Here is a 25,104-nt window from a genome sequence, read left to right on the forward strand (position 1 = left end):
CGCTTTGCTCCTGAGGCTTTGCAGATGCCAGAAGGATCCTTAATCAGCTAACAGATAGTCCTCAACTTACAACAATTCTTTATGGGATTTGAAGTTCACGTACGCTGGCTAGGGAATTCTGGGAGGTGAAGTCCATATATGCTATCTAGGGAATTCTGGGAGGTGAAGTTCTTATATCCTGGCTAGGGAATTCTGGGAGATGAAGTTCATATATGTTATCTAGGGAATTCTGGGAGATGAAGTCCATATATGCTGGCTAGGGAATTCTGGGAGGTGAAGTCCATATATGCTGGCTAGGGAATTCTGGGAGTTGAAGTCCATGTAAGCTATCTAGGGAATTCTGGGAGGTAAAGTCCATATATGCTGGCTAGGGAATTCTGGGAGTTGAAGTCCATATATGCTGGCTAGGGAATTCTGGGAGTTGAAGTCCATATATGCTGGCTAGGGAATTTTGGGAGTTGAAGTCCACGTAAGCTATCTAGGGAATTCTGGGAGTTGAAGTTCCTATATGCTGGCTAGGGAATTCTGGGAGTTGAAGTCCACGTAAGCTATCTAGGGAATTCTGGGAGATGAAGTTCATATATGCTGGCTAGGGAATTTTGGGAGTTGAAGTCCACGTAAGCTATCTAGGGAATTCTGGGAGATGAAGTTCATATATGCTGGCTAGAGAATTCTGGGAGTTGAAGTCCATATATGCTGGCTAGGGAATTTTGGGAGTTGAAGTTCCTATATGCTGGCTAGGGAATTCTGGGAGTTGAAGTCCACGTAAGCTATCTAGGGAATTCTGGGAGTTGAAGTACACATATGCGATCTCTAGGGAATTCTGGGAGTTGAAGTCTATGCATCTGAAAGTTGCTAAGATTGAGAAACGCCGGTTTAAGTTTGATAAACCAGCCCAGGCATGGATTTCGCATGCACCGGTCTCGTGGACAACGCAATCTATGCTCAAAGCTACTTTGCTGACCAATATCCTCATCTCTTCCACCCCTCCCTCTCCATTTCTCCCCTCCCTCCAGCATCTCTTCCCTCCAGCTCTCGGACATGGGAAATTACCAATGTGTGGCCTCAGTCAACGGATCTGAAGTTTTCTCTGAAGAGGCTTATCTGCAGTTAGAAGGTAAATGTAACATGGGGAAGTCTAGTCCCCTGTAAAGACCTGAGGAGGCCCAACCATGCTCAGAAATTGGGAATTTTATTTACTGGTAGCCTCAAGGAGCAACCGGCATAAATGGCCAGAGGTTTGATTCCAGAGGTCTCCAAACTTAGTAACTTTAAGACTTGTGGACTTCAACTCCCAGAATTCCTCAGCCAGCTATGCTGGCTGAGGAATTCTGGGAGTTAAAGTCCACAAGTCTTAAAGTTGCCAAGTTTGGGGACCCCTGTTTGATTCCCTTTAAATAATTTATTTTTCACAAATATTATCCAATATCCCGAGACCTATGGCTTGGCTTGGCTGGCTGGGGAATTCTGGGAGTTGAAGTCCACCCACCGTCAAGTCACCAAAGGTGAGAAACACTGATTTGATTCCTATATAAAACTAAGCCAAGATGTGTTTGTTTGAACATTGTTGACCACGCCATCCTGGCTTGGCTTCCCACCTACCCCCAAGCTAAGCCATAATATTCTTCATCTTTGTTTCATGTGAACCAGGGGTGGGATTCTACCGGTTCAGATTGGTTCTATAGAACCGGTTGTTACGGTTCTGTGCAGTTTGGAGAACTGGCAAATCATGCCACCCAGTCAGTCCTTATTGCGCATGCGTGACATCGTGCGCATGCCCAACATGGCTGCATTCTCCCGCGCCCAGTCACCCCTTAAAGGATTTTTCTTCTCCCCACGATCGGCTGTTCCAATGATCAGCTGTGCCAGGATCCTCCTTGCTGTCTTATTATTTCACCCAAGAGGCTTCCCTGAGGCCCAGGAGGCCCCAAAAACTGGGTGGGGGGGAATGCTGCAAAAAATAGGAGAAGGAGAAGAAGAAGAGGAGGCGGAGGAGGAGGAGGAGGAGGAGGAAGAAGAAGAAGCAGCAGCCATGCCCACCCAGTCACATGGTCACATCCACCCAGCCACGCTCACAGAACCGGTTGTTAAAAAATTTGAATCCCACCCCTGATGTGAACCAGCCCATCGTGGCTTTGCACTGCCATCAGAGCTGTTTCCACAAACAGCGGTTTAGCGCCACTTGCGAATCTGACCAATCCTCGTTGGTTCAAGCCATTTCTTCTCTCTCGTGGCCAGGCCTCCCCTTTTTCTCCGAGGAACCCCAAGACCTGGAGGTCACGGCCGGTACCCTGTTCAACCTCAGCTGTGGAGCCCAGGGACCCCCCGAACCGGTCTTGGTGATTTGGCTGCAGGACAGCGTACCCCTCAACTCCTTGGCGGACCGCCTGGCAGAGACCCCCTCCGTGCTGGGGGTGAGAGGTGAGTCAGTTCACGCCATGACGCATTCAATCACGGCTAGTCCTGGACTTACAACCAGAGTTTTGGAGGGTGTGACAAATTAGAACCGTAGCTTAAAGGATGGTATTTGATTGGGGGACAAGGGCTTGTTAGCAATTCCTCCGAATTCCCTTCCTATCCCCTTCTTTCTTTCTTTCTTTCCTTCCTCCCTCCCTCCTCTCCTCCCCTGACTTCCTTCCCTTCCCTTATTTCCTTTCCTTTCTCCCTATTCCCTTTCCTCCCCTCCCCTTCTTCCCTTCTTTCCTCCCTCCCTCCCTTCCTTCTCTCTGCTCCTCCCCGACTTCCTTCCCTTCCCTTCTTTCCTTTTTCCCTCCCTCCCTCCTCTCCTCTTCTCCCCGACTTCTTTCCCTTCCCTTCTTTCCTTCTTCCCTCCCTCCTCTCCTCCTGACTTCCTTCCCTTCCCTTTTTCCTTCTTTCCTTTCTCTCTAGTTCCTTTCTATTCTCTTTCCCTTCCCTTCTTTCCTTTCCTTTCTCCCTATTCCCTTTCCTCCCCTCCCCTTCTTCCCTTCTTTTCTCCCTCCCTCCCTCCTCTCTGGTCCTCCCCGACTTCCTTCCCTTCCCTTCTTTTCTTCCTCCCTCCTCTCCTCCTGACTTCCTTCCCTTCCCTTCTTTCCTTCTTTCCTTTCTCTCTAGTTCTTTTCTATTCCCTTTCCCTTCCCTTCCCTTCTTTCCTTTCCTTTATTTCCTTTCCTTTCTCTCTATTCCCTTCCCTTCCCACACTTCTGCAGATTTTAACAGGAACCTTGGCAGGCCACAAAGACAAACCAAGAATATACAGTCTCTTTCTGGCTGGTTCCACTAACCCTGATTTTAAGCAGTCACGACACAGGGCAACATCTGAATATCCCAACGCTCCCTGGCTCGGAATCCATTCCTGATCTGGCAGGATTCCTGGGCACCCCCCGAGTCGTTGACGCCTCCCAGCCACCCCAAATGTGGCCGCATGCTTTGGGGGCTTTGTCTGTTGTCTGAAGACCGTCCATGGCCGTCTATAAGCGTCTCCCACCCACACCACGAATCCAATGGTGGGTTGGCCCCCTTCGCTCAATGAAAACCCCCATTCTTTGGGCTTTTATTTTCTCTTTGCTCCAGACTTTCCCTCCCTGAAAAGGGCTGAAAATAGCTGTGGGGGCTTGGAAAGGAGGAGGAATTAGGGTTCAAAAGAGGGGCTTATTATTATTTTTTGCATCCCCCTCGCCCCCGGGGCTCCTGCCTTTCATCGTTTGCCTTCTTTTCTTCCTCTTCTTCTTCTTCTCCTTTTTTTTTCATATCTGGCCAGCGAAGCCATCAAACATCGCCTTTTCTTTTTGGGTGCTGGGTTGCATTGGCTGCAAAGGAGAGGACTCCGCTTTCCCACCAGGGAGACGGCCGCGGAAGAAAAACGGGGGCTCGGCGGTGCATGCGAGACCCCCCCCCTTCCTCTCCCCGCCATTCAGCCTCATCCAGGGGTCCTTGTTCATTGTCTTCTCCCGTCCCACACACACCCCCAGTCCCCCCACCCTTTCTGAATGTCTGGCTTGTCCCCAACTTGCGACGTCCTTTGTCCTCTTTTTCTATGGAGAGGGGGGGGGACGAATCCCAATGGCTCAGCCGGGGAGGGTTTTGCTCCGAAGCGTGGGAAACCGCCGGGCCAAGGTTACCAAAAAAAGACTGTTTGGGCAGTTGGCAGGCAGAGGAGTTGGGCTTTTTATCGGCCTGCCTCCGCAAAAAGAGACAGGAAGCCAAAGAACAACGGTGTGATAGGCACGGTTGTTTTGGATCTGCGTGTTCCACTCCCACCCCTAACCTCGCTAGGAAGCGCAGGAGGGTTTTATCGCAGTGGGACGGGTGTTGAGAAAGACCAGGCTGGGTGGTGCCTTCAATCATGCACTGCCCAGATGGGAGAAGGGTGCCTGCCACATCTTTTTGTCAGATGGCATCTGGCCTTACCCTTCCTCTGCCCAGGAGCTGGCACCAGAGGTGGGATTCAGCCGGTTCTGACCGGTTCCAGAGAACCGGTAGTGGAAATTTGGAGTAGTTCGGAGAACCGGCCAATCCCACCTCTGACTGGACCTGCCCCCATCTCTTCTCTGCCTCCCATCGAGTCCTAGCTGATTGGCTGGGTTTTCTTTAGTTGCCCTGCACAGGAGAACAGAGCTGGAAAGCAGGTTAGCGGGGTGGGAAGCAGAGGTGGGATTCAGCCGGTTCTGACTGGTTCTAGAGAACCGGTAACGGAAATTTTGAGTAGTTCAGAGAACCGCTGACTGGCCCCGCCAACCCCATCTCTTCTCTGCCTCCCATCAAGTCCTAGCTGATTGGCTGGGTTTTCTTTAGTTGCCCTGCGCAGGAGAACAGAGCTGGAAAGCAGGTTAGCGGGGTGGGGAGCAGAGGTGGGATTCAGCCGGTTCTGACTGGTTCTAGAGAACCGGTAACGGAAATTTTGAGTAGTTCAGAGAACCGCTGACTGGCCCTGCCAACCCCATCTCTTCTCTGCCTCCCATCGAGTCCTAGCTGATTGGCTGGGTTTTCTTTGGTTGCCCTGCGCAGGAGAACAGAGCTGGAAAGCAGGTTAGTGGGGTGGGGAGGGAAGGGGGATTTAACAGCATCTCCTTCCCCTGCCACGCCCACCAAGCCACGCCCACAGAGCCAGTAGTAAAAACGTTTTGAATCCCACCACTGACTTTGTTACCTGGTTCTGCTGGTCTCCAGATCTTAAAGGACCATGTCCCCTTTTTTTCCCCCCTTCTCACCCATTTTCCAGCTGGTGCCTTTTTGCCTTGATAACAAGCCACTAATGTTGGCAACTGTGCATTCCTGGTTTGACCACAACCCTTGTAGGGCACTCCAAGCAGAAGCCCGATGGACGGGCAAAGAGCCCTGGAGGATGGCTGCGGTTGGGGAATGTTCCCCGATGGCCCTGATTCCATATGACCCCTCTTGGTAGTCCCTCAATGGTCTTTGTAGTCGAAAGAAGCCTTGTGGAACCACAGCGTTGAGACCTCATTGAGACAACTCACATCATCCAGACAAAGCCCCATTGATCCGCAGGGGGATTGCGTGCTCAGGACTGAGCGATTGCTGCTCTCCGTAGTCATCCCAGCCTGAAGATGGGAGGGTAGAGAGACTACAATACCGCTGGGTCCCTTCCTGGTTATGACAAAAATGCCAGATCTCCTTCTAGTGAAATTCCACCCGTTTGGGTGGCTGTGGGCCATGCATCTGTGCTTGGAAGCCTGCAGAACGTTGTCTTCCAGTCTGATCCTTTGGGTCTGGTCTACAGCCCTGGGGTTGCCTGGGACGGCCCTTTGGGGTAGGCCAAGTCAAGACCTAGATCAGGGGTCTCCAAACTTGGCCACTTTAAGACTTGGTGGACTTCAACTCCCAGAATTCTCCAGCCAGCTATTCCAACACAGATGCACCTCTGGAAACAGAAGGGGGGAGGAAGGGAGGGAGGGAGGAAAGAAAGAAAGAGAAAGGAAGGAAAAAGAAAGAGAGAGAGAGAGAGAGAGAGAGAGAGAGAGAGAAAAGAAAGAAAGAAAGAAAGAAAGAAAGAAAGAAAGAAAGAAAGAAAGAAAGAAAGAAAGAAAGAAAGAAAGAAAGGAAGGAAGGCAGGGAGACCAAGAGAGAGAAAGAAAGAGGAAGGGAGGGAGAGAGGAAGGAAGAAAAGAAATAAAAATGGGAGGGAGGGAGAGAAAGAAAGAAAAAAAGAAAGGGGAGTTGGGAGACAGAGAGAGAATGAAGAAAGAAAGAAAAGAAAGAAAGAAAGAAAGAAAGAAAGAAAGAAAGGAGTTGGGAGACAGAGAGAGAATGAAGAAAGAAAGAAAAGAAAGAAAGAAAGAAAGAAAGAAAGAAAGAAAGAAAGAAAGAAAGAAAGAAAGAAAGAAAGAAAGAAAAAGAAAAAGGAGGTAGGGAGACAGAGAGAGAGAAAGAAAGAAAGAGGAAGGGGGAGGGAGAGAGGAAGGAAGGACAAAAAGGAAAGAAAGGGAGGGAGGGAGAGAGAGAAATAGCAAGAAAGAGAGAAAGAGGAAGGAAAGGAGAGAGAGAGAAAGGGGAGAGAGAGAGGAGACAGAGAGAGAGAGAGAAAGAGAGAAAGAGAAAGAGGGAGAGAGGGAGAGAGACAAAGAAAGAGAGACAAAGAGAGAGAAAGAAAGAAAGAAAGAAAGAAAGAGAAAAAGATAGATAGATTGAGAGAGAGAGAGAAAGAGAGGGAGAGAGAGAGAAAGAAAGAGAAAAGGATAGATAGATAGAAAAAGAGAAAGAGGGAGAGAGAGAGAAAGACAAAGAAAGAGAGAGAGAGAGAGAAAAAGAGAGAAAGAAAGACAAAGATAGATAGAGAAAGAGAAAGAAAAAGAGAGAGAGAGAGAGAGAGTCCCTCCCTCTTTATAAAACCAGCTGTCCCTCATGCAGTCAGACAGGTTTCAAAGGGCTCTGGAAACTCGTCCCAAAGTAGAAACCTCCTTCCCAGCCTCGTCAAACTCGTTGGGCAACCAGAGGCAACCGGGGGACAAAGCCAGACAGGTTCTGCCTGGGCCAGGAGGAGGTTTGGCAGGAGGAAACCCAGATTGCTTGCGGGAGGCCCTGCTGGCACTGTGCCCCCCCCTTTTCCGCTCTCTTCTTCCCCTCATTTTCTCCCCTTCAGCCTCTCCCCTGCCCCCCCGCAAGGCTGAGCTCAGCCAGGCTCTGGCAAGGGGTGGGGGGAACTCGAAGACAGACTAACAGAGTTCGGAGGGACCTTGGAGGTCATCTAGTCCAACCCCCTGCAGGTGACCCTACCATTTCAGACAAATGGCTGTCCAATCTCTTCATAAAAACTTAGAATATAGAATAGAGTAGTGGAGTTGGAAGGGACCTTGGGGGGTCATCTAGTCCAACCCCGTGCCTAGGCAGGAAACCCTTACACCACTTCAGACAAAACCTCCAGTGTTGGAGCGTCCACAACTTCTGGTGGCAAGCTGTTCCGCTGTTTAATTTCTCCAACTATCAGGAAATTCCTCCTTTCCTTCTTAGATGGCTTCTCGTCCTGCCTTCAGGGGCTTTGGAGAATAGATGGAATCACCTCCCCGCCCCAAGCCGTGTTTAATTAAGATCCCATGTTGCACTGCCTGCAGGCAAGGGCAGGTAGGTGAGTGGGAGGTAGCTGCCTGCCCCCCTGCCCCACATGCCTGCGTTCCTTTCAGCAACCCTGTCCAATCAACTCAATCTTCCTTCCGTTTGGTGCTGAGTCAAAGGCAGGCAATGCTGGTCCGGAGGTTGAGGAGGCTGGTGATTCAAACTTTGGGATCAAAGTCTGTAGGAATACCAGGAAGGAGGGGTGTGGCAGGGGAGGGGAGAAGAGTGGAGGGGGAGGTCTGGCCTCTTCCAAACCAGCTAAGCCAGCGGAAGGAGAGGGATGAAAAGGGGCCAGCTTCGAGTCCTGTCTTAAACCTGGTCAAGGTTTTCTCTCTCTGTCTCTTTCTTCCTTTCTCTCTCTCTCCTCTTTCCTCTTTCTCTCTCTCCCCCTCTTTCTCCTCTTTCTCTCTCTCTCCCCACTCTCCTCTCTCTAGCTCCTCTCTCTATTTCTCTCTCCCTCCCTCTTTCTTTCTCTCTCCCCTTTCTCCCACTCTCTCTCTCTCTTTCTCTCCTCTCCTTCCTTTCTTTTCTCTCTCCCTCCTTTCTTCTCTCTCCCTCCCTTTCTCTCTTTCTCCTTTCTCTCTTTCTCTCCTCCCTCTTTCTCTCTCTCTCCTCTTTCTCTCTCCTCTTTCTCTCTTCTTTCTCTCCCTCCTTCCCTCTTTCCTTCCCTCCCTCCCTCTCTCTCTCTCCTCTCTCTTTCTCTCTCCCTTTCTCTCTCTCTCTTTCTCTCCTCTCTCTTTCTTTCTCCTTTCTCTCCCCTCTCTCTCTCTCTCTCTCTCTCTCTCTCATACGCACTCTCTCTTTCCTGAGTGGAGATTTCTCAGGGTTGAAGGCTGGTCTTCAGGATGAGTGGAAGGATAGCAAACAAAAGGGACTAGCATCTTGGGCCATCCCACCCAGGGTGAACATCAGAGATAGTTCAAAGGTATCCTGACATTCAAAAAATAAAAACCAGGAGTCCGAAATCAATCTTCCGGAGAGTGATAAGACCCTGTCTGTCCTCCTTCTCCTCTACCCCTTTTTCCTTTCTTCTTCAACTCCCTCCCTTCTTTCCTTCCCTTTTCCCCTTCTCTTTCTCCCCTCCTTCTCCTTTGCTCTGAAGGTGTTTCACTTCTCACCTGGCCCCAGCAAACATTCTTCATATGTTTTGGTCTTCAATCTCCTAATCGTCTTCGTTGCTCTTCTCTGCACTCTTTCCGGAGTCTCAACATATGAAGCGGTGACCAAAACTGCAATATTCCAAGGGTGTGTAATCTTACCTAAGGCTTTGTAAAATGGTACTAGCCACTTCAAACGATCTTGATTCTATCACTCTCTGTTAAGGCAGCCTCAGATTGTGTTGGCTTTTTTGGGTTTGCCGCCGCACACGGCTGGCTCACGTTTTGGTGGTTGTCCACTAAAACGCCAAGATCCTTCTTGCAATACTGCTACCGAGCCATCTTCCTCCCAATTGGTACATTTGGGTTTTTTTTGCCTTGCCTATTCCTCCCATAAGTAGTGGAACAAAGAACTGTAAATGCACAGGAGCACAAATTAAAAAATAAACTCTTTTGGCGGGGTTTGAATCTCCCTTATGCCAGGACATCTGTTTCTGCCGGCTGCTGGGAATGTTTGCCCGTTGCTGACTCAGCCTTTGCAGAAACGATGTGGTCAGAAAGTGGAATAAGCCACGGTGGATGGACTAGACATGCTAATCCCACGGGCCCTTTCCTGTTTTCAGCACTTGTGGCATTCGGTTCTCTCCCAGGGCGCATGCCAATCGAATATTTGCCCCCCACGCCTCGTCTCATCACTGCCCGCTGTTTGTCCAGGTGGCTGCCAGTGTGCCCACTGGTTTGACCCAGCCCTTGCAGGAAGGGTACGATCAGGACAAGAACATCCATTGTGGTGCTACTTATTGTTAAATCTGGGCTAGATTCCAAGCCACACAACAGTGTATTCAAAGGCTTGGCTGCTCTGGGAAAGCCTAAAACCAGGGGTGTCTGACCATGGCAAGATTAAAGCTTGTGGACTTCAAGTCCCAGAATTCCCCAGCCAGCTGTTAAGTGAATCGCTACAGTCGTGAAATTAGCAACACGGTTGAGCCCAAGGGAGGGAGGCATCGAATGCGTCATTAGTCTTGAGTCCATTCGTGCCTTCAAGAGATCTAAGTCCACCCCACCTTGAATGCTTTTTGACTCTCATCTGCCGCCAGTTGATCATTAGTAAGTCAGATTCTTGTAGAAAACTTAAGCTCACAATGAATCTTTATATTTGTTCGAACCGCCTGGATTTTCAGATTTTTCCCTAGGGCCCGGCGGTTGTTAAGTGAATCTGGCTTGTCTCTTGACTTGGTTCATCAGAAGGCCGCAAAAGGGGATCACGTGACCCTGTGACCCCAACTGTCATAAATACAAGCCAGTTGCCAAGCGTCTGAGTTTTGATCACGTGACCATAGGGGCTGCTGCAGTGGTCGAAAGTGTGAAAATTGCTCGTGTCAATTTTTTTTTCAGTGCCGTTGTAGGCTCCAACCGGTGGTGGGATTCACATTTTTTTTACTACCGGTTCTGTGGGCGTGGCTTGGTGGGCGTGGCAGAGGAAGGATACTGCAAAATCCCCCTTCCCACCCCACTAACCTGCTTTCCAGCTCCGTTCTCCTCTGCAGGGCAACAAAAGGAGACCCAGCCAATCAGCTGGGACTCAATGGGAGGCGGAGAATAGAAGTGGGCGGGGCCAGTCAGAAGTGGTCTTTGCTGGTTCTCCAAACCACTCAAAATTTCCACTACCGGTTCTGTAGAACCGATCCAAACCGGCTGAATACCATCTCTGGCTCCAACAGTCACTAAATGAACTGTCGTAAGTCAAAGACTCCTTGTATTTAGCTAAAGAGATCTTCCAGGACATGAATATTTTGATTTTTTTTTTAACCTCTGTTACACTCTGACACACATGTGTCTCTTGTTTTATATTAAAGGAAGAGAGGCCTCAAGGGAATTTGGGGGCTTATTCTGAAATAGTTTCTCAAATATCCAGCTTTGCTAGATTCTCTGCAGATGGAGGCCTGTTCCTGCACCTTCACCAAGAGTTCCCATGCGGGGAAATATAAACAGCCTTTGGGTGAATGCCTGCCAATCTCCCTCTTGACTTCATGAGGTTTCGTTCAAATTAATGTCTCTGCTTTGCAGAGTTCACTCGGTTTAACCATCCATTTCCTGTCTGGGGAAAGAGCTTTTAAATGTTATTTATTTAGCATGAGGCGAGAGCTTTTTTGAGTTTACTTCTATCGCCCTGGCTTTTCTCCCAAGACCACCAGTGCGAAAAGAGGCAGGATTCGAACTGGGAATCCCTTCCTCCAATTCTTTGCGGACAAAAAAAAAAATCTGATTATTCTTTATACTTTTGCCCCTCGACAACGCTTCCAAAGCAGCTGAGGAAAAGAAAAAGAAATTATTGAGATTCTCTCAACAATGACCCCACAGAGTGTTATCACTCAGGAAACAAAACAAAACTTAAGTTTTTCTCCAAAGAAGTAAGGTCAAAATGCCCCAGAATCAAAGTCTGTGGCAATCCCAAATTCTAATTTTGATGGTTGTCTAAGATGGTTGCTCTGGGCATCAGGTGCCATTCCCAAGATGCCATTTTGGGCATCCGCTACGCCAGGGGTTCTCAACCTTGAAAGCTTTAAGATGTGTGGACTTCAACTCCCAGAATTCCCCAGCCGGCCATGCATGGACTACAAGCTGGGTGACTTTGGGCCAATCACCAGGAGACTTATGAGTTCTAGTCCTGCCTTAGGGAAGAAAGCTGGTTGGGTGATGTTGGGTCAATCACCCAGGTGACGGTGAGTTCTAGTCCCGCCTTAGGAAAGCTGGCTGGATGGTGTTGGGCCAATCACCAGGAGACTGTGAGTTCTAATCCCGCCTTAGGCAAGAAAGCTGGTTGGATGACATTGAGCAAGCACCAGGTGATGGGGAATTCTAGTTCTGCGTTAGACAAGAAAGCTAGCTAGATGATATTGGACCAGTCACCAGATGACGGTAAGTTCTAATCCCTTTCTCTCAGCGCAACCCACCCCACATGGTTATTGTTGTTGTGGGGAAAATGAGGACGACGTAGTAGGTATGTGTGCTGCCTTGAGTTATTGATAACAAATAAAGCCAGGATATAAACAAATAAAACGATACTCTTGAAGTATTTAAAGTTGGTTACAATCAATTCAGCTTTTTCTCTGGGTGTTTGCTGTTTCCTTTCAGGGCTGAATCACAGCGCCTCCTTCTCGTGCGAAGCCCACAACGCCAAGGGAGTCAGCACATCGCGAACTGCGGTGGTGAAAGGTGAGAGACCTGTGCGTGTGTGTGTGTGTGTGTGTGTGTGTGTGTGTGTGTGTGCGTAAAATCCATTTGGGGGGGAATCCCTAGTGCAAACGAACGGTGTAAACGGGTTGGTGTGGAAACTGCCCGGCGGGGGTTGAAGGTACCATTTCAGGCGCATGTTTTTAAACATGTGCAAGTCGTCATATTTGGGGTGGCATTGATAAAAGAGTTTGTTCCCCCTTCGATCATGCTATATTATATTTAATGGCAGCATTACGACTTAGTCTGTAGAGATTTTCAGTCCTCCAGGTCGTGGTTGTCCCAAAGGTGGTTTTTTTTACAAGAGGCAACTGGACTTTCTGGGGTTGTTGTTTTTTTTCTCTTGAAGATGTTTCACTTCTCATCCAAGAAGCTTCTTCAGCTCTGACAGGACGGTGGGGAATGGAAGGACTGATATTCTTTGCAGGCAGTTGCCTCCTGAAAAAGCACCTTTGGAACAACCATCATCTGGGGGACTGAGAATCCCTGCAGGCTTTTAGCTATACAATTTGGGACGAACACCCTTTGAATGGTTGGAAGGTATTTCCAGAGGGTAAAATATTGCAGACTACAGGAACCAGGAGCACCACTCAGCTGACCCTGAGGATACAGATAAACCTCCAAGTGGCCTCAAGGATGCAAATGACCAGCTGTTTGCAAGGAAGATAAACCCTTCCATTCCCCCACCATCCTGTCAAAAGCTGAAGTTGAGTCCCTTACTCTATACTCCTTACGTGCATGACTGCATTCCCACCCACGCTAGCAATACTATTGCTAAATTTGCAGATGATACAACAGTGGTGGGACTCATCTCGGGGCGGGGGGGTGGGTTGAAATGAGTCTGCCTACCGAGATGAGGTGAACTGGTTGCTTTTGTGGTGTGGGGACAATAACTTGGTCCTCAACACCAATAAGACCAAGGAGCTTATAGTGGACTATGGAAGGAACAGATCAGACACCGAGCCCTTGCTTATCAGTGGAGACCGAAGGGAGCAAGTGGCCAGTTTTAAGTTTCTGGGTGTTACCCTAAAAGAGGACCTGACCTGGGGTGCTCACCTTGCAGCCCTGGTCAAAAGGGCCCAGCAGAGATTATACTAGCTGAGGCTTCTCAGGAAGCAACAACTGAATGGAAAACTGCTGGTGACCTTCTACCACCATAGAGAGTATCTTAACTTCCTGCACACCTGTGTAGGGTTTGCCTATTGCACAGGGGCAGATAGGAAAGCACTCCAGAGGGTTAACGTCATTGCCCAGAGGATCCTGGGTTGTCCTCTCCCCTCTTTGGAAGAGCTTCATAGCTCCCGCTGCCTTAAGAAAGTTCAAAACATCCTCAAAGATCCATCTCATCCTAGGAACCCTTTTTTTTTGAACTATTACCATCTGGCAGACCGGTACAGAATAATAGAAACAAGGACAAATAGGCTGAAAAACAGCTTCTATCCCAGGGCAGTAGCTCTTTTGAATTCTGCTCTATAGTGCAGTGTTGGTGAGTTTTCGGTTCAATGTGTGGAGGGTGAAGGATGTGTGTTTGTGTTTATTTTCATGATCATGGTCATGATGTGCACTGAAGATGGTGTTTGATTTCGTTGTACGAGGTGCAAGGACAATAAAGTAAAGTAAACTGAAGAAGCTTCTTGGATGAGAAGCAAAACGTCTTCCCAAGAAAAATAAGCAGGAAGTCCAGTTGCCTCCTGAAAAAAGCACCTTTGGGACAACAATTACGACTTGTGGACTTCGACTCCATAGCTGGCTGGGGAATTCTGGGAGTTGAAGTCCACAAGTCATTAAATTGCTAAGGTGGGAGACCCCTGCAGTAAAGGGTCATTTGTGCATCCAGGATGTAAGTTGAGGACAATCTATTTTCCTGTACCTGCGGAAAGGTAGCATTGCAAAACAGGCCTGAAGCTGGCTGAAGAGATTATCCATCCAGTCTCCAATTATAAGTGGATGCCTGGAGCGAAACCTGCAGTTTGTAGCATCAGTGGTCTCGGTATTGATTGGCAGGTGAATATTGCTAATTATTTTCTCTCTGTAGTGTTACCTGGGCAGCCACATGACTTATCCGTTGCCCATCGCAGTGGCCACAGCCTGGATGTGACGTGGGAGCCTGGTTTTGGTGGCGCCTATGCACAGGAGTTCTGCACCATCCAGGTAACACCACAGCCCCTAGCCGGCGAAACCCACAATTTACCAAAAAAAAAAAGAGGGGGGGGGTTATGATAACTGATTCCCCCTTCTGTTCAAATCCAGAAACAGGTTACAGGTAGTCCTGGACTTACAACAGTTCATTTAGTGACCTTCGAAGTTACAATGGCACTAAGGGCAGTGACTTAGCACTGATGATGTGTCCTAGTTGGGTAATGAAACATTTGCAAGAAAACTACCAAGCTCAGAGAACACCAAGGACCCCACAGTCCTTTTCCACTCCTCCTCCCCGTCCCCCTCCTCCTTCTCTTCCTCCTCCTCCTCCCTGCACTGAGGATGTTACCTAGTTGGGTAATAAAACATCTGCAAGAAAACCACCAAGCTCAGAGACCACCAGGGACCCCACTGTCCTCCTCCTCCCCCTCTTCCCTCCTCCCTTCCCTTCCCTCCTCCTCTCCACAAACCCCACTCCTAGCACTGATGCTGTTCCCTAGTTGGGTCATGAAATGTCTACCAGAAAACCACCAAGCTCAGAGAGCACCAAGGACCCCCTCATTTCAACCCGGAGCTATAAATATTCTCCATTATTGGTGACTTATGGCCATTGTAGCTTTCCAGTGGTCACATGCTCAGAATTGAGACATTTGATAACTGACTCATATTTATGACGGTTGCAGTCTCCTGGGGGGGGGGGTGTCACGGGATCCCCTTTTGTGACCTTCTGGCAAGTAAAAACCAATGGGGAAGCCAGATTCACTTCAGAACCGTTGTTACTAACTTAACAACTGCAGTGGTTCCCTTAACAACAAGAAAGGTCATAAAATGGGGGGCAAAACTCACTTAACAACTCTCTCACTTAGCAACTGAAATTTGGAGGACTTGCCTCTATTCTACCTCCTTTTCAGCATGGCCCTCCGAGGGAATTTGTGTTATTTTTAGAAGCAATTTCCTGCCAAAAGTTGCTTCCTCCGGATGTCGGTTTACTCATCCAACGACGATTCCTCCCACCTCCTCCACCTTCCCACCCCGCATCAGCCTCGCCGGCTGAATGAAATGGGACAAACTCCACCCCCATTTCAAGGAAGGGGAACTGACATTCACGAGAAAGAGGTTTCAAGAGCCAAGAATGAAAACTGAGAGTTAAAAAAAAGGGGGTATTTCCAACATGGGCTCATTCACACAGAAGTGGAAGCTTCTGTCCTGGGAGTTGTTTTCGGAAGAAACGCAACCCCGGCAGAAAAAGAAAGAGGAATGCGGAACAAAAAAAAAAAATAATAATAAGGAAACTCGCCCCCCTCTCGCAAAATATGATTCAGGGGTCAGCACCCCCACTCTGTCAAGGACCTCTGAGTACTCATCTCTCATGATCTAAGTCCGTGATGGCGAACCTATGGCACACGTGCCACAGGTGGCACACACAGCCATTTGTACGGGCATGTGAGCCCCAGGCAAATTTACCTGCACTGCTCAAGCACACACCTCCCAGCTAATTTTCAGCCCATTTGAGGCTGTTTTCACCCTCCCGGAGGCTCGAGGGAAGCCTCTGCAGCCTTGGGAGGCCGAAAAACGGGCCCATTTCAGCACTTTTGGTATTTCCGGAAGGCCCATTTTTCGTCCTCCTGAGACTGCAGAGGCTTCCCTCGAGCTTCCGGGAGGGTAGAAATGGCCTCATACGGGCCAAAAATCAGCTGGGAGGCGCATGCATGCGCAGTACAGATAAAGTGAGGCGGGACAGGGGTGTTGCTCGGGGGGGCGGGGCGCATTGCATTGTGGGTGTCAGCATGTGCGCGTTTTCGTCACACCACAACAAAAAGGTTTGCCACCACTGGTCTAAGTGCTAGAGCCCACTGGAACAACATTGCCAAAAAGGCATTAAGAGTTGTTGACCTAATTCTGCATAGCTTTTTCTCCGATGATTATTGCACTGCTAACTAGAGCATACAAAACATTTGCTCGATAGAGCAATTCTCAAATATAGCTCATCTGTCTGGAACCCGCATTGCAGAATACCTTATGCCATCAGACTTGAAATTTTAGGCTTAGATAACCTAGAACTACGCCGACTTTGGTCCGACCTAAGCATAACACATAAAATTATCCATTGCAATGTCCTACCCATCAATGACTACTTCAGCTTCAATCTCAACAATACACGAGCACACACAATAGATACAAACTCAAAGTAAACCACACCAAACTCAATTGCAGGAAATACGACTTCAGCAACAGAGTGGTCAATGCCTGGAATACACTACTTGACTCTGTGGTTTCTTCCCCAAACCCCAAAAACTTTAACCTTAGACTGTCTACTGTGGGCCTCACCCTATTTCTAAGAGGTCTGTAAGGAGCGCGCATAAGCGCACCAACGTGCCTACCGTCCCTGTCCTAATATCCCCTTTTATTGATATCCATTTCATGCATTCATAATCATGTTTATACTTATATCTGTTATCTAACACATGCTCGATAAATATATAAAATAAATAAAAATAAAAACCCCAATTCTCTATTGCAACTTCTCCTACTTCGATGGCTCTTCCCCTAGGATAGAATAAGAATAAAGCAACAGAACAGAACAGAACAGAATAGAGCAAAAGTAGAATAAAATAGACTAATAAAACAAGAATAGAATAGAATAAGAATAAAACAATAATAGAATAGAATAAGAATAAAACAATAATAGAATAAAATGGAATAATAAAACAATAATAGAATAGAATAAGAATAAAACAACAATGGAATAAAATAGAATAAGAATAAAGCAATTAGAGTAAGAATAAAAACAGAATATAGAACAGAACAAGAATAGACTCAAGACTTGGAAGGAGCCTTTGATCTAAGGCGGAATCGTTCTTGGCACCTTCCTTGTTTGGGTGCCAACCTCACCGGCTTCCTCACCTCCTTTCTCGCAGGCTATGCGCTCCGATGATGACCTGAGCACCGTTTCCGAAGAGCTGTACAACCGCAAGATCCGCGTCCCGCCTTTCAGCCACACGCTGGACGGCCTGGAAGCCTTCACCACCTACCACGTGCGCGTGGCCTGCCATTCCACCGAGGGCCACTCGCCCTGGACCCACTGGGTGGCTATGGACACCTTGGAAGGAGGTAAGAGACATGGGGAGGGATGAGGCGCCAGGACCCCAGCCAGCCCCCTTATTTCGAATGGTCACCGCCAGCGGTCATAAATCCGGAGGCCTACCTGTAGCCAGAAATGGCCTCTTCCTTCTTGTAGGGAGGACTTAAGTTACGATGCTTGCAGTTAGTCCTCGACTTACAACCGTTCATTTAGTGACCGTTTGAAGTTAGAATGGCGCTAGGAAAAATCAGTTTTTCACACTGATGACCGTTGCAGCCTCCCCATAGTCATGTGATCAAAGTTCAGAGGCTTGGCAGCCGGCTTATATTTATGACGGTCGCGGAGTCACCTGATTCACCTTTTGCTACTGTCTTACAGACAAAGTCAGTGGGGAAGCCAGGCTCGCTTAACAACCAAGTTATTAACTGAATAACTGCAGGGATTCACTTAACAATTGTGGCAGGAAAGTTCGTAAAACGAGTCAAAACACATTTAACAAATGTCTCACTTAGCAACATAAATTTCGGGCTCAATTGTTGTCATAAGTCAAGAATTACCTGTATTTTTTATTATTTTATATATTTTTTATTTTATTTTACTGTTTGTTTTGCTTTGCTTTATTTTATAATTTTATAATTTATTTTATTTTATAGAATAAAGTAGAGTAGAAATAGAAATAGAATAGAATAGAATTCTTTATTGGCCAAGTGTGATTGGACACACAAGGAATTTCTCTTGGTGCAAATGCTCCCAGTGTCATAAAAGAAGAAAGATTTATGTTATTTTATTTCATTTCATTATTTTATTTTATATTTTATAAATTATTTGCTTGGTTTCTATAGGCCACCCATCTCAGTAAATGACTCTGGGTAGCTCACAATTCAAAACCTTAATATTACGATTAAAATTAAAAAAAAACACATTAAAACAATAAAAAACAGCCCAAAGCATTAAAACAGTAAAAAAGAAATAAAAACCCACATTAGAACATTCAATTTGTGGTTGTGCATACAAAAAAAACCTCCTGCCATGGTGCACATATATCGCTTCTCCCACAGTGCCTGCAACCGCGCCGGAGAACATCGAGGCTAAACAGAACGGCAGCTGTTGCACCATCCTCCGGTGGAGACAGCCGCGGGGCAGCATGAACGGGATTCTTCAGGGGTACAAGCTGGTGTGTCAAAGTGGGGATTCACCCGAGGTGAGTAAGCTGCACCTGTAGGTCGCCCAATTCCCAAGCATCTTGGCCAAGTCTGCTTGTTCTGACCAAGGCTTCCGTAATTATGCACACACTTATTTTAAAAACAAGTCTTGTTTTATTGCAATGCTGGGAATTATGTTCTTTCCCAGCCAGCAATGAATCTCAAACAGTCCCTCAAGATAAGCACCCACCTTGTTTTCCTGTGAAGTGCTGCCAATGAACTAGAAACAAAACCAACTGAAGTACAAAGAGCTTCAAGAATGAGTCTGAACTGAACAAACGACTTTGCTTCCTGCAAAGGTTTTCCTACCTTTGCACTTCCTTTATACCTTATGGGAAGGCCCAATCACTTCCCAGCCTTACTCCCGAGTCGCCCCTTTTGTTTCAGCTGCTCTCGCCTTCTAGCAGCTCTGTGCACACACGCACTGGGAACAGGCTCCCCTGGGTCCTCGGCCTCACTGCTGCCAGACTCTGGAGGCTCCGGAGTCAGCACCCCACTCCCAGATGGTCCTGGCTCCATCTCTGCATCGGAAGCAGGACCCTGGTCCAATTCCTCTCCAGACTCCTGGACTGGTCCCCGTTCTTCCCCACTGTCCAATTCCCCTGCCATCTGCATCGGCTGCTGGTGAACTACAACAACGTGCTGCACCCCAGGGGCCCCCAGGGGCCCCCAACATTTGGGGCACCAGGGACTGGTTCTTTGGAGAGAGGATTTTCTGTGGACCGGACTGGGTGTGGTTACGCATGCTGCCTGCATCCCACAGATGGGACTTCACTTGATTATGTGGCCCTGGTTTCTAGCATGCCACGGACCGTTGTTGGTCCACGGACCCGAGGTTGGGGACAGTGGTGGAATTCAAAATATTTTACTACTGGTCCTGTGGGCGTGCATGCACGGAGCATTCTAAAACGGGCAATTTTAAGCATGAAAACTTTCCTTACCATCCGCGCTGGTGAGTGAAACAGCTGTGGCGTAGCAATCCACTCTGCCGCGCCTATCAGCTGAGCCACAAACAGAGGAATATATAGGACAGGAAAGGGCAGGGCCAACTGCTGACCGGCGCTACTGGATCGCTAGAACCGGTGCGAACTGCCAGCACGCCACCACTGGTGTACCCTATTCCAGCGAGGGTGAACCTTTTTGTTGTGGTGTGCCGAAAGTGCGTGCGTGCCGGCACTCACAATGCAGTGCGCCCCCTCTGCACATGTATGTGCAACACCCCCCCACCCCCTTACCTGCACTGTGCATGCGTGTGCCTTCCAGCTGATTTTCAGCCCATTTGAGGCCATTTTTGCTCTTCCGGAGGCTCGAGGGAAGCTTCTGCAGGCTCGGAAGGCCGAAAAACGGGCTGTCCGGAAATGCCAGAAGAGCCCATTTTCAGCCTCTGGAGGGCCTCTGGAGCCCGGGGGAGGCCACTTACGCCCTCCCGGAGGCTCAAGGGAGGCCTTGGGAGCCTGAAAACAGGCCCATTTCAGCACTTCTGTTATTTACGGAAGGCCTGTTTTTTGGCTTCCTGAGGCGGCAGAAGCTTCCCTCGAGCGTCCGGGAGGGTGAAACCGGCCTCAAACAGGTCAAAAATCTGCTGGGGGAAGCACGCGCATGTGCGGTGCAGGTAACTTTGGGTGGGGCTCACATGCCCGCACAAATGACTCTGTGTGCCACCTGTGGCATAGGTGCCATAGGTTCGCCATCACGGCCCTATTCCAATCGCCAGCAGAAAGTTTACCGATCATCCTCGACTTACAGCCGTTCGTTTTGCGACTGTTCTAACAGCACTGAAAAAATGGGACTTTCAGCTGGTCCTCACCTTATGACCATGGCAGCAGTAACATGATCAAATCCTCTTCCCCTCAAGGTGATTGTGGATGTGGGACTGACCAACGAAACAGTGTTGTCTCTGAACTCAAGTGTACAGAACTTGACCGTACGGATTGCAGCCTACACCAGTGCTGGAGACGGACCCTGGAGCGAAGCCATCACGATCCTCTCCTCGGAACCAGGTGAGAAATGGGAGGCCGCAGGACATGTCACCTGGGAGAGCCTTCACCTTGGCTGGTTCTGATTGCAGTCAGACCACCTGGCTCTTCGTTTCTGCTCCGTTTCTTGCAGCTTGGAAAGTTACAGAGTTCTCGAGCATAAGACAGTTGTGAAGTGATGTTGGGCTTCCAATGTAGGTTTGGGGAGCCCCCCCCAAAGATCCAAATGTTGTTTTAACTGAGGCAATGGCAGCCAAAAGCGCCTGCCTGTCCACCATCTCCATCCATCTGTCATCTATCTGTGGAGTTCTTGGTTCTCTTTGGCCTTGATGGGTTTGCTCAAGATTTTTTATTGCCCAAGTATTTGCCTAGCTGTCTAGTTATTTCCATTCACCTATCCATCCATCCATCCTCCCATCCTTCCATCCACCTACCTACCCATCCATCCCTCCATCTTCCTGCCCATCCATCTATCCACCTGTCTATCCATCCACCCATCAATCTACCTGCCCATCCCTCCAGCTACCTGCCATCCATCCATCTACCTGCCCATCCATCCATCCACCTGCCTATCCATCCCTCCATCCACCTGCCCCTCCATCCATCCATCCATCCATCCATCTACCTGCCCATCCATCTATCCACCTGTCTATCCATCCACCCATCAATCTACCTGCCCATCCCTCCAGCTACCTGCCATCCATCCATCTACCTGCCCCTCCATCCATCCATCCATCCATCCATCCATCTACCTGCCATCCATCCATCCACCTGCCCCTCCATCCATCCATCCATCCATCCCTCCAGCTACCTGCCATCCATCCATCCATCTACCTGCCCATCCATCCATCCATCTACCGGCCCATCCATCCATCCATCTACCTGCCCATCCATCCATCCATCTACCTGCCCATCCATCCATCCATCCACCTGCCTATCCATCCCTCCATCCATCCATCTACCTGCCCATCCATCCATCCATCCACCTGTCCATCCATCCATCCATCCATCTACCTGCCCATCCATCCCTCCATCCACCTGCCTATCCATCCATCCATCCATCTACCTGCCCATCCATCCATCCATCTACCTGCCCATCCATCCATCCATCCATCCATCCATCTACCTGCCCATCCATCCATCCATCTGCCTGCCCATCCATCCATCCATCCATCTACCTGCCCATCCATCCCTCCATTTACCTGCCCATCCATCCATCCATCCATCCATCCACCCATCCACATAGATAGTTCTTAATTTTTTTTTCTCTCTTTGCAGGTGAATTACTACCAGCTCCTCAGTCAGGTGAGAGGCTTTTTTTCTGAATTCAAGGAACACTAAAAATGGAAAGTTGGGATCCCACAGTTAGGATTACTATATCTTCCATCTAGTGATCCTATGGAGTTTTGCAATGCTCATGTAATGGTGGAGGTGCCACGCACTCTTAATTTTGATCACGTGGCCGTGGGGATGCTGTAACGTTCGTAAAGGTGAAAAATGGTCACAAGTCAGTTTTGCAGTGCCGCTGTAATTTCAGGCACTATACCAGGGGTCCCCAAACTTAGAAACTTTAAGACTTTGTGGACTTCAACTCCCAGAATTCTCCAGCCAGCATGGGATTTGAAGTCCACAAGTCTTAAAGTTGCCAAGTTTGGAAACCTCTGCCCTATACAAAGAGTTGTACATCGAGGATTATCTATTTACTGTTTACCTACTTGAATTCTACTGTATAAGTACACTGAAGATAGTATTTAATTTCGTTGTATAATGTGCAGTGACAATAAAGTAAAGTGAAGTAAAGTTAAAGTGAAGTGAGGTGAAGTGAAGTGAAGTTAAAGTGAAGTAAAGTAAAGTAAGGTAAAGTAAGGTAAAAGTAAAGTAAGGTAAAGTAAGATAAAGTAAAGCAAAATAAAGTAAAGTGAAGTGAAGTAAGGTAAAGTAAGATAAAGTAAGATAAAGTAAAGTAAAGTGAAGTGAAGTGAAGTGAAGTGAAGTAAGGTAAAGTAAAGTAAGGTAAGGTAAAGTGAAGTGAAGTGAAGTGAAGTGAAGTGAAGTGAAGTAAGGTAAAGTAAGGTAAAGTAAGGTAAAGGAAAGTAAAGTAAAGTAAAGTAAAAGTACTGGAAAAGTTCTACTCACTAGCAACAGTTCCTCTTCCTCACAGTAGGACTCTCCGTTCCCGCCTTCTCCTGGAACTGGTGGTACGTGGTGATCGCCGTGGCCACTGCCGTGGCCGCCACCATCTTCATCATCATCTTCTTGGCACGTATGAGGAAAAAGGAAACACGCTATGGGTAAGGCGGAAATGGCCCTCCAGAAAGGCCACCCATTGTTTAAGTCTTTTCATTGATTGTTTCGGGGGCGTTTCTCATGAGGGGGACCCATCAGGACCCCATTTTATGTTTTCTTTCTGCTCAGGGAAGCCTTTGAGCCCAACATGGAGCAGGGAGAGCTGGTGGTTCACTATCGCGCCCGCAAATCGTACAGCCGCCGGACTACGGAAACTACTTGTGAGTTCCTCTCCCCCGCAAATCCAGTGTGTGTCAGGGCGTGAGTTGACACTGAGACCCAGCAAGCCGCGTTCATTGTGGGGCCCTTGGTGCTCTCTGAGTTTGGGTGTGTGTTTTTTTTTTTCCTTGCAGACGTTTCGTTACCAAACTAGGTAACCTCATCAGTGCGTATGAAGTGTTCACATTTCCCCACAAATCTAGCAGTTGCTGCCCATCAAGGCAACAGATTGGGCAAAACTGAGACAGGCCTCTTTAAGTCTTATGGGCAGGGCTGGGCTGCTGGGGGGGTGTTCACAGGGGTTCAAGAGAGCCCCTAGCTAAGATTCGACACAGTTTGGAGAACCCCACAAATCCCACTCCTGGCTGGTCCCACCTACCCTGCCCCACCTCTCCCAGGAGTCCCCACGTTTTGGATGCGGGTATGTGCAGGGTGTGCGTGGAGGCTCAGGGAGGGTGAAAAACGGGCCTCCCAGAAGTTCAGGAAGGCCGGAAATGGGCCTGTTTCTGGCTTCCGGAGAGCCTCCGGAGCCCAGGGAGGCCGTTTTCGCCCTCATGGAGGCTCGAGGGAAGCCTCAGGAGCCTGGGGAGGGAGAAAACGCCCCTCCCCCCCGCCACCATGATTCAGGAGGCCGACTAGGCCATGCCCACCGTGGCCCACCCAGTAACCGGGCAAGGAACCCCTTGCTAAAAAATTTTAAGCCCACCCTTACTTATGGGCCAGAATCGTTCTGTATATATAACCATCAAAAATCCATAAATGGATAGGTAGACAATTCAAAGTTCAAAGAAGAAGGTGCTCATGGTGGAATCAGAATCAGCTCAGGAGCATCTTCTGCCCACTTGTCCTTCAGGAGGAGAAGATCAACCCAACTTAGATAAGGTCTCCACTCATAGCCCAATCAGGAAACTCTGATACAATTCAACCAAGATCTGGAGATGGTGGCAAGCAACAGTAGAAGACCTGCCTTCGGCAGTACTACCTGAAATTTTGGCAGCCTGACTTCCAGCAGCTCTCCAAGACTGGGAAAGTTGAACTATGTTGGCCTCTTGTTTGGGAGATGTCTGTTTTAGATCTCATGATGGCCTGGTCCTCCATCTGCAGAAGAACAAGCCACCAGCAACCCCAATGCTTCTGGCGTTTAGAAATCGTTCCCACTTTCCCAGGTGACACCAAGTTTAGACTTTAGACCAAGGGTGTCCAACCTTGGCCACTTTAAGACTTGGTGGACTCCAACTCCCAGAATTCCTCAGTCAGCATAAGAAATAAAAATGTATCAACCTAGGAATTCTGGGAGTTGGAAGCCCACAAACTTGTCCCCAAGTTGGATACCCTTGCAATTTAGACCCTTCTGGATAGATGATTTGGGTCAGGTCTTCTTTGCAAAATGAATCTCCTTTTCTTCTTGCAGTGAACAGCCTGGGCATCAGTGAAGAACTGAAGGAAAAGCTTCAAGATGTAATGATTGACCGCCATAGAGTAGCCCTGGGAAAGACGCTTGGCGAAGGTAAGTCCTTGGGACCAGTGTCAACTAGGTGCTTAATGGGCCATATTTTTGTCCCAAAGAAAATTGGTTCAAGGCTAGGGCAGGGCTGTGCCATATAGAAAGGGGCAGGAGCAGATTGAAAAATGAAATTTGATTTCATTCTAATTAAGTACGATTAGACAGTAAAGGGATAGGGTCAACGATGCAGCAAGTGGCAGCTCCAGCTAACTAACTTAGCTGGACCTTATTCGAGGACATTGTGGTGTGGGGCAAAAATGGTGCTTTCCATTTGAAGCCACCATCTTAACTGTTTTAGCCTCTCCTTATGGATGACCTGACCTCAATAATAATACCTAAATTGAGGAGAGTTCTTGATTGGCTAACCCAGTATTTCTCCTTGTGTGGAAGTGTGGACTTCAACTCCCAGAATTCCCTAGTCAACAAACTAGTGACTTCATCTCCCAGAATTCCCTAGTCAACAAACTACTGAGCTTTATGATGTGGGGACTTCAACTCCCAGAATTCCCTAGTCAACAAACTAGTGACTTCAGCTCCCAGAATTCCCTAGTCAACAAACTACTGAGCTTTATGATGTGGGGACTTCAACTCCCAGAATTCCCTAGTCAACAAGCTACTGAACTTTATGATGTGGGGACTTCAACTCCCAGAATTCCCTATCCAGAAAGCTACTGAACTTTTAAGACATGAGGACTTCAATTCCCAGCATGGCTTGCTGGGGAATTCTGGAACTTGAAGTCCACACAACAATGTTGCCACGTTGTTCTTAGGATCTCCGGGTTTGCATTGCTGAGGTCCAGTCTGAGGGACTCTTTTT

The 25,104-nt window shown here is 48.3% G+C and overlaps 1 protein-coding gene across 2 annotated transcripts in view; it reads left to right on the top strand.

The window, feature by feature from the left end:
* The window catches only part of AXL (AXL receptor tyrosine kinase), a 57,746-nt gene that overhangs the window by 17,228 nt on the left and 15,414 nt on the right, over positions 1-25,104 (top strand). The window contains exons 3-13 of one of the 2 annotated variants that reach the window (XM_026715435.2): positions 1,017-1,117; positions 2,239-2,421; positions 11,781-11,861; positions 13,915-14,030; positions 16,937-17,129; positions 18,159-18,301; positions 20,158-20,302; positions 21,557-21,583; positions 22,440-22,569; positions 22,694-22,785; positions 24,195-24,290. In XM_026715435.2, coding sequence (XP_026571220.1) covers positions 1,017-1,117; positions 2,239-2,421; positions 11,781-11,861; positions 13,915-14,030; positions 16,937-17,129; positions 18,159-18,301; positions 20,158-20,302; positions 21,557-21,583; positions 22,440-22,569; positions 22,694-22,785; positions 24,195-24,290 — 1,307 coding nt within the window. The remainder of the gene's footprint in view (positions 1-1,016; positions 1,118-2,238; positions 2,422-11,780; positions 11,862-13,914; positions 14,031-16,936; positions 17,130-18,158; positions 18,302-20,157; positions 20,303-21,556; positions 21,584-22,439; positions 22,570-22,693; positions 22,786-24,194; positions 24,291-25,104) is intronic. The other variant, XM_026715436.2, reaches the window with a different exon arrangement.

The sequence above is a fragment of the Pseudonaja textilis genome, chromosome 10 (genome assembly GCF_049901715.1).
Source record: "Pseudonaja textilis isolate UNSWEBS1 chromosome 10, rPseTex1.2, whole genome shotgun sequence".
Classification (NCBI taxonomy): domain Eukaryota; kingdom Metazoa; phylum Chordata; class Lepidosauria; order Squamata; family Elapidae; genus Pseudonaja; species Pseudonaja textilis.